The sequence below is a fragment of the Myxocyprinus asiaticus genome, chromosome 33 (genome assembly GCF_019703515.2).
Source record: "Myxocyprinus asiaticus isolate MX2 ecotype Aquarium Trade chromosome 33, UBuf_Myxa_2, whole genome shotgun sequence".
Classification (NCBI taxonomy): domain Eukaryota; kingdom Metazoa; phylum Chordata; class Actinopteri; order Cypriniformes; family Catostomidae; genus Myxocyprinus; species Myxocyprinus asiaticus.
This window is the reverse complement of record NC_059376.1, coordinates 39,586,124-39,605,302: the sequence shown is the minus strand read 5'-3', so window position 1 is coordinate 39,605,302 and position 19,179 is coordinate 39,586,124. Positions and strand designations below refer to the sequence as shown.

At 36.0% G+C, this 19,179-nt stretch overlaps 1 protein-coding gene across 1 annotated transcript; it reads left to right on the top strand.

The window, feature by feature from the left end:
* Window positions 1-4,652: 4,652 nt before the first annotated feature.
* On the top strand, window positions 4,653-18,255 carry LOC127423779 (ankyrin repeat and BTB/POZ domain-containing protein 1-like). The gene is made up of 12 exons (XM_051668343.1): window positions 4,653-4,886; window positions 6,591-6,653; window positions 6,741-6,796; window positions 6,967-7,111; window positions 8,929-9,088; window positions 9,630-9,675; window positions 9,774-9,890; window positions 13,168-13,280; window positions 13,391-13,489; window positions 13,690-13,857; window positions 14,573-14,773; window positions 16,338-18,255. The coding sequence occupies exons 1-12, from the start codon at window positions 4,831-4,833 to the stop codon at window positions 16,542-16,544; spliced, it is 1,431 nt and encodes a 476-aa protein (XP_051524303.1). The 5' UTR covers window positions 4,653-4,830; the 3' UTR covers window positions 16,545-18,255.
* Window positions 18,256-19,179: the final 924 nt, after the last annotated feature.

Here is a 19,179-nt window from a genome sequence, read left to right as displayed (position 1 = left end):
ACAAGTGTTAGTGTTTAAAAGAAAGGAACACTTAGATCTTTAAAGAGAAAACTTGAATAGAATTTATAAAAAAAAAATTATGCATCATGTAAATATCTTTGGTCTCTGTCTTTTCTTCATTATCCTCTTCTTCGTCATTATCCTCATTATCCTCAAGTTTATTCATAATTTATATATTGATAAAATATAATAATATAAGAATATAATATAATATATGTGATAAAGGGGAGCAGGAGGCGCCAGTTCGAGAGAGAGAGAGAGAGAGAGAGAGAGAGACCAGAGTCAAAACAAACAGATTTTACATATTTATTTGCAAAAAACACCACAGATCCTCAACAAGAAACATTCGACAATAAACCAGTGATACTAATGTTCATCGATACAATGTTCAGTCCTCCTTTGTGCTAATGTGCACATAATGTACAGATCATTTGTAAATGTATGTGTATTGTATCTGTGAAAGCAATGCCTTTTGACTCATGGTTGTAAAATTTGTGTTTATTCGTGTAGGCCTAATGTGTTTATAAACACATTCTTATGTTGTTTTCACATAACCAGTTTTCTTCCTTCATATTAGGAAAAACTATAATAAAAAGATATAATAACAATAAGCTATAAAAACCAAGTTACATTTTCAAATTAGCTAATTTTGCATTCCTATAATTTATTTACTGATAAATACAATTGAAAACATCTCCCTTTCCAATCAACATGATCATACGGGAAGTCAACATGTTGCTCCCAAATATTTTAGCACCTATATATCGACCCCATTCTGGAGTTACTGGCAAGCGCCATCCCCCATCAGACATATTTGCATCAATTCAAATGTGTATACATCTGTGGCACTATTGATAGTGTGTTGCATGCCAAACACAATCAGAATAGTCTCTTGCACAAAGTTTACATGTACAGACCATTTGTACAATTATGTTTATTGCATCTGAAAGCGATGACTTTTCATTCATGTTATAAGAAAAATAGAATAATTTTATTACACATTATTATGTTGTTTTTACAAATATTCATTTTCTTCCTTTATTTTAGCTCTCTAATAGAGAAAAACTCATGTTAAAAAATGTATGGGATACTTTTGTAATTAGTTCACAATATCATGGAAGACAGTCAGCAAGAAATGGTAAAACAGTGGAGAAAAATAAAGCTGTACATTTGTCCTGGTTACCTACCATAAAATAGGTTGGGGTCAAAATGACCCCTAACATCGCCGATGTGGTGAAAATGTGTACAGGGATTTTGAAAACTCTGAAACATTTTAAGTACATATTTATGTATTCGTTTAATATATTTAGGAAAAGTCAGAAAGATTCAAGTTTTTCTAAAAAGTTTAGCATATTTTTGAGAGATGGCAAAGTTGCTGTAGGGTCAGTTTGACCCCAAACTTAAAAAGAGGGTTAAAAAAGCAAAGATCGCTGTTACAGTGAGGCACTTACAATGGAAGTGAATGGGGCCAATTTTTGGAAGGTTTAAAGGCAGAAATGTGAAGCTTATAATTTTATAGAAGCACTTACATTAATTCTTCTGTTAAAACTGCTGTATTATTTGAGCTGTAGAGTTGTTTAAATTGTTGTTTTTACAGTAGTTTTAGGGTTTTACTGTTTACGACGTCATGGCAACAAAGTTGTAAAACTGGATATAACTTTATATGAGTTATTAAACGATTTTATCACACTAAAATGATGTTAATCCACATATTGTTTACATCTTGTGGCTATACTTTTACTGTTTTCGGATTGGCCCCCATTCACTTCCATTGTAAGTGCCTCACTAAAACCTAACCCACCACCTGTCCAGAGCAAACATACTCAGCATTCATGCATGTTCATGCACAAAGAAATGACAAGTAGATCTGCTGTTCACAGTCTGAAGAGATTTCAGTTCTGGGACATCAAACACTTCAATAGACATAACTTTGATTAAGAGAGTTTCTGTCTTTTTCTGATTGTAGCCTATGTATGTGATGCATGTACAATAGGACCGCAGTACTTGCAGTCCATGCTTTGTAAAGCTGTATTTACAAACTTCCAGATTCAGTGATTTTTGGTGGCATCATTTGGTGACTTTGTTCCTTCAGTTGTTTCCTGGCACTGACTACGATCCAAAATCTCAGTCATGTAGTTCATAAGTATTGCAGGCATTTGTAAGAATTATGTACTACATCATATAATTTGTCTTACCACCTCTCTATCATATTTGACCTTTGAACTCTTCCAATTTTTATAAAGATTTATTCAGCCTAAATGATCTAAGTAATTCTATTTAATCATATTTAAGTTTGTATATGTTTACAGTTAGCTCTTACAGTAGAAGATCTTACCATTTTTACAATTAATTTTTGAATGTAAAATTTGTACAATTAAAAATTGTATATCTACGATTAAAACATTTATTTTTTAATTTACAAAATAAAATGGTATCATCATTCTTACTGTTAATTGCATGGAACAGTGAAACAGTACGTGTAATTCCACTATAGTCCACAAGAGTATGGAGGACAAAACCTGCAAAAATAATAAATAAATAAATAAATAAATACACATATTCGTGCATAAATAAAATCTAAATAAATGGTTGGGGAAATGCCAAAATTCAAAATTTATGTTTAATTTTATATTTCTTCAATCATTTATTTCTGTACACTGGCGGCCAAAAGTTTGGAATAATGTACAGATTTTGCTGTTTCAGAAGGAAATTGGTACTTTAATTCACCAAAGTGGTTTTCAACTGATCACAAAGTATAGTCAGGACATTACTGATGTAAATAAACAGCACCATCACTATTTGAAAATAGTCATTTTTGATCAAATCTAGACAGCAGCCATCACTCCAACACCTTATCCTTGAGTAATCATGCTAAATTGATCATTTGGTACTAGAAAATCACTTGTCATTATATTAAATCACAGTTGAAAGCTATTTGGTTCATTAAATGAAGCTTAACATTGTCTTTGTGTTTGTTTTTGAGTTGCCACAGTAGGCAATAGACTGGCATGTCTTAAGGTCAATATTAGGTCAAAAATGGCAAAAAAGAAACAGCTTTCTCTAGAAACTCATCAGTCAATCATTGTTTTGAGGAATGAAGGCTATACAATGCTTGAAATTGCCAAAAAACTGAAGATTTCATACAAAGGTGTACACTACAGTCTTCAAAGACAAAGGACAACTGGCTCTAACAAGGACAGAAAGAGATGTGGAAGACCAGATGTACAACTAAACAAGAGGATAAGTACATCAGAGTCTCTAGTTTGAGAAATAGATGCCTCACATGTCCTCAGCTGACAGCTTCATTGAATTCTACCCGCTCAACACCAGTTTCATGTACAACAGTAAAGAGAAGACTCAGGGGTGCAGGCCTTATGGGAAGAATTGCAAAGAAAAAGCCACTTTTGAAACAGAAAAACAAAAAGAAAAGGTTAGAGTGGGCAAAGAAACACAGACATTGGACAACAGATAATTGGAAAAGAGTGTTATGGATCTTAACCCCATTGAGCTTTTGTGGGATCAGCTAGACTGTAAGGTGCGTGAGAAGTGCCCGACAAGACAGCCACATCTATGGCAAGTGCTACAGGAAGTGTGGGGTGAAATGTCACCTGAGTATCTGGACAAACTGACAGCTAGAATACCAAGAATCTGCAAAGCTGTCATTGCTGCACGTGGAGGATTTTTTGATGAGAAACCTTTGAAGTAGTTTAAGAAGTTCTGAACATTTTTTTTTTCAAATTGTAATATTAATTTTTCACGTTATTAATGTCCTGACTATACATTGTGATCAGTTGAATGCCACTTTGGTGAATAAAAGTACCAATTTCTTTCCATAAGAGCAAAAACTGTACATTATTCCAAGTTCTGTATTTGATTTCCTTCGCGCAACATGCTAATGAAAGAAGTCAACAGCTATTAATGTATTACAGTCAAACTATCGGGTGATCCATATCAAATGTAGCTGCTTACTGCCCTAAATTGTCTATGCATAAATTCACTATAAAGAGTTAACATTTAGGAGACTACGGTTTTTACCGTGTCTGCGAGCCTTTGAAGGTCTCTGGCTATTGCTAGCCTAACTCCGTCCATATCTTCTCTCTTTACATTTTAGATCTTAATGCGCAGGCGTATGCAAACATAGTCAAGTGCAGCAGTTTTACAGATCACCCAGTTGTGTCATAAATTCTGCCTACTGATGTTTGATTGACATCTTCTCATTAGCATATTTGCATAGGAAAAAATAAATACGTAACAACATACAGAAATAAATGAATACTAAAAGAAATATAGAATTAAAAATCAACTTTTAATTTTGAATTCCCTTTAACAATTTTGCATTTCCCCAACAAATGTATTTATGTTTTATACTGTATTTTTACATTGATGGGTGCATTTATTTATGTACTTTTTTCATTATTTGTATATCTCCTCGCACATTTTATTATTTCTATATTTATTTATGAACAAATATGTGAATTTATTTCTTTGTGTATTTATTTATATAATTATTATTTTTGCAGGGAGCTGGCGGAACAGTACGTATATTCCATGATTGTCCACAAGAGGGCGCTGGTAGGACAGTCATGATATTCCATGATAGTCCACAAGAGGGCGCTGATGGACCGCATGCAAACCTCAACATAACAGCTTCCTGTTTACATTTTGTGTACACTTTCATAACTAGAAGAGCCAGCACACATCCGTAATCGCCCCTGGAAAGAGGCTCAGCATTTGTTTTTCAGCCCCGTCGGTAACCGAGCGCCTGCATCCGATCCTGTCTGTTAGACAGGCCGTTTCAATGCATTTCAGAGGAGCTTTACCGCCGCGCAGATGGACGCCGTTGATCTGTTTTCAAGCTGCAGAAAGGGCGACATTGCCAGAGTGAGGTGGGCCAGACAGCTGATGGAGATGTTTTTGTTGTTTTGGTTGTAGTTTCGCCTGCTGCATCAGCTCTGGCCAAATATACATGTCTGGTTTAGTCTCTATATACTTTATATACACATCAAAGCAAATATACACGACTTGTATCGTGAATTGATACTACATATGCAAATAGAAGCAAATAAACACAGCCTTATAATATTTAGATACTATACTCGTGTTTAGGCAAATGTGCCTGGCCGTTATAGTCTGTAGATACTGTATACGCATGTTTAAACATATATGCATGGCCTCTGTAATCTCTAGATATAGAATATGCAAATACAAATGTGCATCGTCACTGTAGTCTGGAGAATCTGTATATGCATATCTAAGCTAATATGCATGGTGTTTATAATCTCTGTATACGGAATATGCATACCTAAACAATTTTACGTTTTCTATATAGTTTCCAGATACTGTATATACATAAAACAAATATACATACATGCATGCATTTCCTATATAGTCTCTAATATACACAGTCCATGCATATCTGACATACAGTGCATGTGTTTAGATACTGTAAATGTAAATCTAAGCTATTTGCAAGCCCTATATTGTCATTAGATGCTACTGTATATGCATATAGTATCTAAGTATATGCCCATGTAATGCATATCTAAGCTAATATGCATGATTTTAGAATCTCTATATATTGCATATGCATACCTAAACAATTGTATGTTTTCTAAACAGTTTCCAGATACTGTGTATATACATTTAAAACAAGTATGCATGCATGCATTTCTTATATAGTCTCTTAATATATACGATGCATGCATATCGGACAAACAGTGCATGTGTCTAAATACTGTATATGCAAATCTAAGCAATTTCCAAGCCTTATGTTGTCTATAGATGCTGCTGTATATACATATCTAAGTACAGTATATGCACATAATGCATATTTAAGCTAATATGCATGATCTTTATAATCTCTATATACTGCATAATATGCATACCTAAACAATTGTACATTTTCTATATAGTTTCAAGAGATTGTATATACATATAAAACAAAAATGCATGCATGCATTTCCTATATAGTCTCTAATATGTTCAGTGCATGCATATCTGATATATAGTGCCCGTGTCTAGAGACTGTATATGCAAATCTAAGCAATTTGCAAGCCCTGTATTGTCTTTAGATGCTGTATATGCATACTTTACCCAATGTGCAAGGCCTATATAGTTTTTGGATACTATGTATGCAGCTGTTCATGACATGTATAGTCTGTAAATACTGCAGATTTCTTAAAGCATGTTAATACTGCGTGTTACTCTAGACAACAGTTGAATATTAAAGGGATAGTTCAGCCAAAAATAAAAAAAATAAAAATCTGTCATCACCCTCATGTTGTTCCTAACCTGCATTACTTTTTTTCCCCCTATGAGGAACACAAAAAGGAGAAGTTAGGCAAAATGTTAGCGTCAGTCACCATTCACTTTAATTGTATGGCGAAAAGATGCAATGAAGCGAATGGTGACTGAAACTAACATCTCCTTTTGTGTTCCATGGAGGAAAGAAAGTCATAGGTTTGGTACAACATTTTCAGTTTTGGGTGAACTATTTCTTTTAAGTCTCTTGGTTTGTTTTTAATGATCTGTTTTTGTTTGATGAATCTGGTTCCTGCTTTATCTGTTGACATTTCCCGCTTATTCTCTAGATACCTGGTTGAACAGAGAGATGTAGAATTGAACATCAGAGATAAGTGGGACAGCACACCTCTGTAAGCCTGCTCCCTCATTTCCTTTGATTGCTGATGTCCATAATGCTGATAAAGCCACTGATGTTGATGTCTTCTGTCTTAATTCAGGTATTATGCATGTCTGTGTGGACATGAGGAGCTGGTACAGTACCTGCTTGCCAACGGTAAGTGCTGAATCAATAATTCATAATCAATATACACTATATGGCCAAAAGGCAAATGGTTTTGAAATTAACTGCTCAACCAGTATGTGAATGTGGTGTTTGGGTGTCCACATACTTTTGGTCAGAGTTTTGTTGAGTGCTACAGGTAGGCTACGTCTTTACACTGACAGGGGCAAAGTGCGAGGCGAACACGTTTGATGGCGAGCGTTGTCTGTACGGAGCGTTGAGCGATCCGATTCGCCGCCTGCTCAAGGAGTACAAGCGCATCACGGCGAAAGCCATGCAGAGAGACTACTACGACCAGTTCCTGCAGACGTGAGTGTTCATTTTTACATTGTTGAATTCGTCAGTCTGTCTGAGATATTATTATGAGGGCTTTTCTAAGGACACGTCAATGTTAGAGCTGCGTATTGATACAGAGTTTCCCGATTCGAGTCTGATTCGTAAGCTCTCGATTTGATTTTATTCGATTCCACGTTGATGCATATGTGTGTATTTCAGTAACAATGTCCATTTTGCTTGAAAAAATTCTCTCTTAGCTAATGCTGTTTATTATAAAGGGAACTTCTAACCTTCTATGTAAACCTTCTAGGCACAATTCTAAAATATTAATTTTATAAATTATATTTTCATTCATTTTTCATCATATCGGTCACATTTTAACTTTTGTAAAATTCATTGTGTTCCATCAACAAATGTCTTGAAATTGCATATAGTATATTGCATATATAATTTTTGTTACATGTTTATTTACATGCATAATTTGTACTATTTACAAGTATTTACAATGAAATGAAGAACACATGCAAAATCGGTACTGTCTTTTTAAGACTACTGGCATCAACCAGTAAGCTCATATTAGTGAGAATGCAGTTTTTAGTGCATCCGTGCTTATGTGATTAGAATTAAATGTTTCTTTTTTGTTGTTGTTTTTAATCAACAACTGAAAAAGAGACATTATTCAATGAAATATGGATTGCGTGGATCTTGTCTTTGGATGCACAGCACAAGTTAAACCAAACTTTTGCTGACAGCACACAGTTAAAAGATTTTGGTGCTAAACTTTTTTGCCACTATACTATGAAATTGAAAGTTTACTAGCCAGTGGCTAATCACAAACATTTGTTGTCACATAGTGCAAAATGTGGTTGCATATGAAAGTGATTTACTTATGTTTTAGAGGGTTGCCGCATAGAGTAAAAGATTTAAGAATCTACATCAAAATCATTCAAACGAAGATTGCATTGCATTGGAAAATAATTTTTTTTACCCAGTCCTGGTCAGTGTACACTTGCCTCAGATGGACACTTTTGGAGCGTCTCATTTTGGTTGCATCCTAAACAGCGTTTTTAAGTCACTTTGTCAAGTTAAATGTAGTTTGAAACAAAAACACGTCTCAATCCCAGCGTTCAGAACTGCGCTCCGTCCAGCTGTGTTTGAACACAGGAACGCATTCTCATCTTGTGCTGTCGCTAGTGTCAAACAAGCCTGAGTGTGGTTTGTTGCCTATACAGCTGGAGTTTCGCTTACTGCCCCCTGCTGAAAACGGGTGATACTTCAAGTGCTTGAATTGCTCAGATGGTAGGAATATTTCTTATTACGGTCCGGGGACATGATTAAGTGTGTTAATTTTTTTTCTGTGTTATTTTTTATGTAATTAATCACATGAATTAACGTGTTAAACCGACAGCCCTAAAAAATAATATATTTTAGTTGACAACAATGTGCAAAATGACAAAATTGTGTCAATCTGTAACAGAGCAAACTTCAAATGTTCAAACATTTTGAAAAATGCATAAACATCTAATTATTTAAACGTGTTAACGACAAACAAAATACACCATGTGAAAATTGAAATAACCTATAATACTGAACATATTAATACATATACTGAACTAATAGCTACTTGTTAGAAGTTACTGTGTTGTGAATTCGACATGCTTTATAGACCATTCAGTGTTTTAGACAGTTTAGGATATTGCATTATGTGTAGCGAGTTTTTGCGAATATAAAAATAAATTACCGTTGATGCAATCAACAAACATTTTCATCAGCAATTTCGTCGATAACACATAAACCACAGTCACTTTCAGACACTCACTCTTACACTTTGATTCTTTTCCCCGTTGAAGACTTCTGGAGCAGGGTAACTACAGTGATGTTACGTTTGTGGTGCACGGTGAGATGTTTAAGGCCCACCGGTGTGTCCTGAGTGCCCGGTCAGAATACTTTGCACACATGCTGGAGACAAAGTGGAAGGGCAAGAGTGCAATTACCCTCAAACATCCACTGGTAGGGGCTGTTTCACTACATAAAACATTACTGAAGCCAAAACCATACCCCCATGTTTGGACTGTCATTCTACTCTCTCGTAAATGAGTGTTGTGAAAAGTTTATTTTAGACAGTTTCGATAGAAATTTTGATTTACACTGTCATAAATTACAACATCTCATTTACTGTGAATACTTTATTTTTTAATGATGATCTTTATGAAGTGAACACTTTCCAGTCACTAATTTCATGCCACATCAAATAGGAGGTTTTGACAATATTTAGTTGTCAAAACATGCGTGACAGCCAATACTCTTTCAAACCAGTTACATTACTGTTTGTAACAATTATGTATATCATTTGTATGTTTGCAAATAATAAATTGTCTTCAGGAAGTGTTAATGTTCACATTTTCTTAAGTTGCTTTTAGCTCAGATTAATTATATCCCCAGCGCTGTGTTAAATTAAGAACAGACTCTCCTGTCTTCTAATCATTCTCTCCACCTGCATGCATCAAACTTTCATGACCCTCATCTGTTAATTTTCATTTCTTTTTTTCAGGTCAACCCTGCTGCATTTGGTGCAATCATGCAGTATTTCTACACCGGTGAGCATAACTGTGGTATCAGACCAGACCCAGAGTTAATCATCCAGAGCCAAAAACAGTTTTTCTTCATTCTGTACCTTATGCTGGTTTGTCTTCAGGTCGTTTGGACATAGATGTGAATTACGTGGAGGACTGCAAGCGTTTGGCCAAACAGTGCAAGATCAGTGAGCTGATAGAGGAGCTGGAAGTGAAGTGCAAACAGGTTTATGAGTTTGGTGAGGAGACAAACTCAGAGTCAACCCTACACATACACGTCAGTGTTTCAAACTGTAGTTTGCCAAGATACAAGCCACTCAATTTAAAGTAATTAAACTACAACCTAATTTATAGACTTGAACTGAATTAATTGCAATGAATCAATTCAGAAAAGATTCACCAATTCATTTGAGTCCTAACTGAAGAGTGTCAGATTTTTGGTCGTAAATAAACATTTGAAAGTGCTGTAAGCAATTTCAGCTATTTTGCTAACTTATAATTCAGGGTAAATTCCATTCCGAAGTGCCTAAAAAAAAAAAATCGATCATTCGGAATGCACTTTAATGTCATCTGTCCAAGCCAAAGGGTTACCGTTACTACTAATGACCATCAGTTGCACCCAATCAGAAATCTTTACACATGATTTTGTCTCAATATTAACTACATTTAAAATGCAAACCAAATCGACGTGTGCTTTTTTCTTTTAACAAAAAAATGTACATATATATACACATACATACATACATACATACATACATGCAGTGGCATGCAAAAGTTTGGGCACCCCTGATCAAAATTTCTGTTGTTGTGAATAGCTAAGCGAGTTAAAGATGGCCTGATTTCCAAAAGGCATAAAGTTAAAGATGACATTTCTTTAATATTTTAAGCAATTTTACTTCCATTTCCATCTTTTACATTTTCAAAAAAACAAAAAAAGGAAAAGGGCCCAAAGCAAAAGTTTGGGCAGCCTGCATGGTCAGTATTTATTAACACCCACTTTGGCAAGTATCACAGCTTGTAAACGCTTTTCGTGGCCAGCTAAGAGTCTTTCCATTCTTGTTTGGGGGATTTTCGCCCATTCTTCCTCACAAAAGGCTTCTAGTTCTATGATTCTTGGGCCGTCTTGCATGCACTGCTCTTTTGAGGTCTGTCCACAGATTTTTGATGTTTAGGTTGGGGTACTGTGAGGGCCATGGCAAAACCTTCAGCTTGCGCCTCTTGAGGTCATCCATTGTGGATTTTGAGGTGCGTTTAGGATCGTTGTACTGTAGTAGAAGCCATCCTCTTTATCTTCAGCTTTTTTACAGATGGTGTGATGTTTGCTTCCAGAATTTACTGGTATTTAATTTAATCTACCAGTGAAATGTTCCCCTGTGCCACTGGCATCAACACAAGCCCAAAGCATGATCGATCCACCCCTGTGCTTAACAGTTGGAGAGGTGTTCTTTTCGTGAAATTCTGCAGCCTTTTTCTCCAAGCATACCTTTGCTCATTGCGGCCAAAAACATTTTAACTTCATCAGTCCACAGGACTTGTTTCCAAAATGCATCAGGCTTGTTTAGATGTTAATTTGCAAACTTCTGATGCTGAAATTTATGGTGAGGATGCAGGAAAGGTTTTCTTCTCATGACTCTTCCATGAAGGTCATATTTGTGCAGGTGTCGCTGCACAGTAGAACAGTGCACCACTACTCCAGAGTCTGCCAAATCGTCCTTAAGGTCTTTTGCAGTCAAACAGGGGTTTTGATTATATATATATATATATATATATAATTATTAAATAAATAAAATGTCATGGTCTATAAATTCTTTAAATAAAAATAAAACAATAAAAAATTCAACTTCTATAAAAAAATAACAGATAAATAATTTTACAGTGAAATAAAACTTACAATAATCAGTTTCAACCAGAAGTCAAAACCAGGGGTTTAAAAGGTTTTCAAAAGTTTATTATAATAATTAACATAACTAAAAGCTTTTTTTTTATTGGCTAAACCAGTGACTCCCTGCCGGGGGTAAGCATACCCCAAGTGGTGCGTAAGCAGGTTCCAGGGGGTACTTGAAAAGAATTGGATTTTACTAGGTTGAACTTATTAAAAGAAAATGTATGACTTAGGACTTGTTCAAAATATAGATTTTCCAATTAATCGTGTTTGGTTTGACTTGTCCCATGCATGTTTGTCCAAAGACGAGATCCACGCAATCCATTTGTCATTAAATAATGTCTCTTTTAATATCTTTTCTGTTCTTTAAGGCCAAAATATACTTTGGGTGTGTGCGTTGCGGAATGCTCCACACAGAGTATGTTTGACTCAAATTGCGTCATCAGCACAGTCACGTGGCTTGACCACACGCCATCTAGATTTTCTTGACTGGCGTGCACGGTCCTCGGCTGTGTGCGTCGTCTGCGCATACGCTTGCCATTGACTGTACTAAAAGAGTGTCATAAAGCAGTTGTAGTGCGAATGGTCGAACGCATTCCTATTTGTTCACGGTCAGAAAAGTATACTCAGAAAGACAACGCGGTCGAGGTGCGAGGCGATCTGGAACACGCAAAAACGAAGTATACCTGGGCCTTTACAGTCAGTTGTTGATCAAAAACAACAAAAAGAAACAATTATAATAAAGAACCCGCACAACTCATTTATATTCTCAATCAAAACTAAATGTGGAACTGCAGGTTTTCTTAAAGAGACAGTACCATTTTAGCATTTTTTTCTTCATATCATGTATATAGTACAAATTAAATGTCTGTGCATGTAAACCATAATAATGCAGGCATATGTAGTTTGGCCTACATTTTTATTGTTTTTATGTTAATATACTGTCTACCAAACATCATAAATTATAATTTAATCTATATAATATTTAGCCTTTGGTACACATTTTTGGTTTTGTGTCGATGAAGGGGTACTTGAGTCTTACTGATGGTGCTGTGGGGGTACTTAAGGCAATAAAGGTTGGAAACACTGGGCTAAACCACTGAGATAATGGGTAGTCACATGTTTTTGTTTACAAAACCAAAATGTGTTTGCTGTTGCAGCTGGTTTCATTTACATTACACTTGGCAAATCTGTAGATTTATGATGTACGGTCCAATTCCGCTCTGCTTGGGAGCGAAGTGACCTATCAGTACAGAAACGTTCATTCGAACTCAAAGCAGTTCATTTTGAGCAATTCGGTTTGGAACGACCCTAAAACATGGCGGCCAAGATGGTTTTCCCTTCGAAGCTCCTTCGGAGGCTGATTTATCCCATTTGTAACGCAGGGCCAGACTACCTCATCCCTTCAACGACACACCCTCTCTCCAAATCCCTGCCCTCCAAAGACACGTCAGCCAACCTGAAGTCGGCAAACCTGAACGAGTGAAATTATTAGGGCTAAAATAGTTCCCCTAACTCTTATTTTTTTTCCGCTGTGTATGGAGAGTAGGGCTGTCACAGAGACCGGTGTGATAGCTTTTAGCAATTGAATCGCTGCTGTTTTATCATTATCTCTCTCTCTCTCTCTCTGTCAGTCTCCAATAAGCCCGGGACGTGTGTGAAGGTGTTGACTCTTGATCCTCATGACTTTCAGCTGCAGGATGGAATGGCTCTCCTCGCAGACAGTGCACTGCCAGCTGAGCTTAGGGTGAGACGTCTAACACTTACATTTATTCGCTTCATGATGTGATGTGCTTCACGATAACTTAAAAACTGTTGCTATTAAAGCATAATTGCTTTAACTGTACATAATTAAAGGTTGGATATGGCCAGCTTCCGTTCGATCTAACTGACAGCTTTCCGAGCTATCCAGACATCTGCTTCCGGGTGGAGGGCTATGACTTCCTATGTCACAAGGTCAGCGTTTGTCAATCCTGTGAAAGGCATAATCCAGAATTAGGGGCGAACTAGAATCAAATATCCCTCTTTTTTTTTTTTTAATCACTTACAATATTAGAATGACTGTTATGCTCTTTGTGGTCGTTTAATATTTGTTTGATGTTTGATTAAAAAGAGTGTTTTATGCTAATTAAATGTGTGTGTGTGCTTGTGTGCAGGCGTTTTTCTGTGGTCGTAGTGATTATTTCAAGGCGCTATTGGAGGATCATTTCAGCGAGGGTGAAACTCTGCAGACTCATCCCAGTATTCCTGTGATCACCCTTCATGACGTGTCTCATGAGCTGTTTACTAGAATCCTCTACTACATCTATAGTGATAACACTCAGGTACACACCATCACATTTATCTGTAATACACACGTACACTCTACATTCAAACTCTCCGATTAAGATACGTTCTAACAGGGGGCCTGGGTAGCTCAGTGAGTATTGACACTGACTACCACCCCTGGAGTCACGAGTTCGAATCCAGGGTGTGCTGAGTGATTCCAGCCAGGTCTCCTAAGCAACCAAATTGGCCCGGTTGCTAGGGAGAGTAGAGTCACATGGGGTAACCTCCTCGTGGTCGCTATAATGTGTGGTTCTTGCACTCGGTGGGGCACGTGGTGAGTTGTGCGTGGATGCCGCGGAGAATAGCGTGAAGCCTCCACGGGCGCGACGTCTCCACGGTAACGCGCTCAACAAGCCACGTGATGAGATGCACGGATTGACGGTCTCAGCTGAGATTCATCCTCCACCACCCGGATTGAGGCGAGTCACTACGCCACCACGAGGACTTGGAGCGCATTGGGAATTCTAAATTGGGGAGAAAATCACAAAAAAAAGATATGTTCTAACAATAGAGAATTGTGAGGAAAGAAAGTTGGCAGCCTTAATGTCTACAAAGTACATTAAACACTTTTATTTCAAAACAGCATGAAAAATCCTGTTTGCTATGATTTGTCCCCTTTAAAACATTAACTCACAGTCACCTTCATAAATATAACAGAACAGGCACCAATCTGTCAGATGTGTTAATGATGTCTCTTTCATTGTGTTCCAGCTCTCACATGAGAATGTGTATGAGATTCTGTGTGTAGCTGACATGTACCTGTTACCGGGTCTGAAGCGTCTGTGTGGCAGGACACTGGCCATGCTTCTAAGCGAGGAGAACGTCCTGCACATGTGGAAGACGGCCAAACTCTTCCGTCTCTCGCGTTTGGAGGATCAGTGCACAGAGTATATGGCCAAGATCATAGAGCGGGTATGTCACACATACCGTAGCTGTGTCTTGCTTATAATGTTTATGATGACCAAGTACATCGTGGAACATTTGATGTCCCCAGTAAAGGAACAATTGTTTTTATTGTAGTGATTTTTTTTTTTTTTTTTTTTTTACTAAATATTTTGATTTAATTATAAGCCAGATGAAAAGCTTCTATTACCTGTAGCAAACTAGCATCACTATAGCAGTAAAGCACTAATATGGTCATTCTGCAAACAATTAATTTCTTAATCAGTATCTTTGTTTTATTTTCCTGAAGAAATATCTGAACATCTTTAAAACAAGATTGATTTACTTGACAAGCAATACTGCATAAGATATTAAATAAATATTGTGGGTTCAATACAAGTTAAGCTCATTCGAGAGCACTTGTGGCATAATATTGATTTCCACAAAAATGAATTTCGACTTATTCTTCCTTTTAAAAAAAAGTCTGGGTTACAGTGAGGCACTTGCAATGTAAGTGAATGTGGCCAATCTGTAAGTGTTAAAATAGTCACTGTTTAAAAGTATAGCAACAAGACGTAAACATGATGTGTTAAGATGATTTTAGTGTGATAAATTGCTTGACCTTTTCTGTGTAAAGTTATATCCAATTTTGCAAAGCCATTGCCATGACGACGTGATGCCTTAAACCCTAAAACAATGTACATGTAAGTGCCTTTATAAAATTATAAGCTTCACATTTCTGCCTTGAAACCCTCCAAAAATTGGCCACATTCACTTGCATTGTAACTCTAGCCTCGATTTTTGCTTTTTTAAAAGAAAAGGAGGGACGAGTCAAAAGTATATTTGTGGTAATCAACATATGCCACAAATGCTGTTGATTGAGCTTAACTTGTATTGATTCCAGAATATTCCTTTAAGACTTGGGTTCAGAGAATATACCAAGTTTATTTTTCTTACCCCATTGGCAAATTGTCATTTCTTGTATTAAGCATAAACCTTTCTAAATTTTGTTAATTTATGTTAAATAATGACGTACTTAATCTCATTAACATACAGTATGATCGCTCATATTTAAATATTGATGCCTATTCAGTATTTCAGTAACTTGGTGGGGGTATTGTTACTCATTTCACAAAGAAGTTTGCCAATCTTAATAGACGTCATCTATATATATATACATATATATATATATATATATATATATATATATATATATATATATATATATAGATGACGTCTATTAAGATTGGCAAACTTCTTTGTGAAATGAGTAACAATACCCCCACCAAGTTACTGAAATAGTGAATAGGCATCAATATTTAAATATGAGCGATCATACTGTATGTTAATGAGCTAAGGGTGGACTAGCAATGGAACTTTATGTGAACGTAATAATATGTCTATATAATACTCTTTTCAATCTCTTCTACTCTCTTTTCTAACTCTTTTACTCTTTTTACAAGATTCAAAAACTATTTTTATTTGGGTTGAATGGTTATACCAGTAGTATAATTCAGAATTTGGGTGTGTAATTTTTAGGATTTTGCTCCTAAAGGAAGTCAGATGTCAAGGGATTCATGTATGTATATTTCAGTTGGTGGAGAGACCAGAGTTTGCTGATATGATCAGAGAGGACGCTGACAATGTGGCTGCCAGGCAGGAAACTGACTCCATCCCCCTGGTGGACGAGATCCGTTTCCACATCGCCAGTAATGTTCAGACGTACAGCGCCATCGAGGAGGCCAACCAGAAACTCAGCGCCCTTGAGCTCCTGCTCGTCAGCATTGGCTTGGAGTGCTAAGAAAAAGAGATGAGAAAATGAGGTTGGGAGAGGATTGCGTGATTCATGAAATGTTTATGAAATACATGCACTTAAATCATATTAACTGTAACACACTAATATGGTCAAACTGCAAAAACTAATTTTCTTAATCAGTGTCTTTGTCTTGTTTTATGATAAAGTATTTATACGTTCTTCAAACAAGATCTTATTACTAGAGAAGCAAAATTGTGTATGTTTTTAAGAGAATCTTTCTTGAATTCTGTTATTTTTCTAAGCCTATTGGAAAATTGTTGTTCAAGCATAAACCTCATGAAAATTTTAAATATATGCTTCAAACAAGAAAAAATAAAAATATATATATATATAATTTCCAATGGTATGAAAAAACCTTCATTCAAGATATATTCTCTGGAAACAAGTCTTAATATCCTACGCAATTTTAAAAATAAAAAATCTATTTTGTTTTAAAGATGTTTCGATATTTTTACTAGAAAACAAAACAAAAATACTGATTTAAGAAAATGATTTTTTTTTTTGCAGTGTAATTCTAACAGAAAGACACACATTTACATTCAGATAAGTCGTATTGCAGTGTCAGTGTGTTTCACTGTGAAACTCTTACGTTTTTCTCTCTTTTTTTTTTTTTTAAACTCCAGAGTGCTTAATCCAAGTTGATTATCACACCTGTTGTACATTTTGAATTGATTCTTTGCATTTTTTGATCTCATAAAGATGTCTGGGTATGCAGTTTCTTCTTCCAAATGCAACACGTAAACAAATGTAGCAGAAAATTTAATGAGCTTTACAAAAATAGTTTTGTTGTGAAGTGTTGCGAATGCTGAGCTCAAAGGAATAGGTTCATAGGCTGAGCTGCTACATCTACAAATAACATTTATGACGCAGTCAATGTTTTCTGAAAGTGCATCTAGGATGAGGTGATTTATTGTGCGAAAAGAAAGATTTACTTAGCCTAAATGTATGCATTTATGAACAGAAAAATGTAGGTATTTGTATTTACAAATTCTGAACTTGTCTGTCCAAACCTGTCACACAATTTCAAGTGTTGTCATGGTAGGACTGACAGGTTACATGTTTGGTCATTTTTGACCAAAGAGAATTGATTTGTTCTACCTGGTGACAATTTATTAAAAGAACAGATTGTTATTGATGCCTACATATGCGCTTGCACTTACGGATGTATCTTCCAGCATTATTGTAAGTGTTTCTCAGTATTGCATCCACATAAACTTAACAAAGACTTCTACTTATGTCCATGCATATTTCTCATAGAATTTTTCATTAATATGATTGTCCCTAATCTTGCACTGTTGCTCCACCAAAACATTTTGCTTGCGTTTTTCTTCCTTCCTTGCAATGGTTTTGTTTTATTTCATAGCTTTTTATTTATTCTATTTTATGGTGGTCTTAAAATGACAGAATGTGGTTTAAATCTACAGCATTATATTATGATCATATTTTGCCCATTAGCTGCGCTTTGTGTTTGCGCATGTTTGCGTTATTGAACTATAGGTGCTAAGGAGAATTCCCACGAATGAAACTTGTGTAAGAACATTCATGAATGTCATAGTCATACTATCAGATGCATTCGATTTGGAATTTACTTTCAAATGATTAATGTGGGATACTGTGACAGAATGGGATGTACATAGGTGAGCAAAAAAAGGAAAGAAAGAATGAAAAAAAATAAATAACATTTAATAACTTCAAAGTTGTGGATTTGTTTGATTTGCCTTTGTAATTATGTTTGGATATTTGGAAATATCTGACTGGTTTAATCACGGTCTAAAAATGTTTTATTCATGTTGGCCTAAAGGAGTCACGCTCTATTAGTGTAAAACTCACATAATGTGATTGATTATAAACTCACAAAGGCAGTAGGGCCAAAGCATTACTTAATGAGCTGAAACTTTCCTGCTTTGTTTACTGTTTTTCATCAGTAACTGTAAAACCTCATAACAGATGTAAATGTTACATAAGTAAATGCCCATCAGGTTTGGGCCTATTAGTAATTAGTATGCGTGTGCCAGAATTTCCATTGTTTTTATCGGCTCAGTGTGACAGGCCTCTGTGTATCTCAGTACATCTCAACCTTTTTAACATTCTTCCCATATCTTTAACACATTAGAGTTTATTTACTGTGTGTGAAACTACCAGGGGTGTAGAAATGATCTGAAATGTGGAGGGGACACATTAAAGCAGGTGGGTCGCTCGCAGGTCTGTTCAGCTAAAGTCGTGGACAGCAGGGGAAAAACCATGCTAATTGCAACAAATTATTTAATCGTGCATAATTCGGATCAGGGCTGTCACTAAAATTCATACAGCCTGGGACAACGTTTTTGTTATCTTAGCTCCTAAAGCAAAACCAGTTGAGAATTGCAGTTACTGTATGATGGTTACTACGCCCCTGAAAACACAATGTCTCTGCTGTAAAATGCACAAATGTTTTCTAGATTTTAGTACTCTGTCAAAGGATGGGGTTCGGTTTGGGTTTTCCTGTTTCTCCAGGCAACAGGAGTGAGAATTACCATGACAACTGGCTCAGAGAGAGAGAGAGAGAGAGATGAGGGCCTGTCAGAGCAGTATTTCATTTTCCCAGACATCTATCACCAGAGCCGTGTGTGTTTGTGTGACT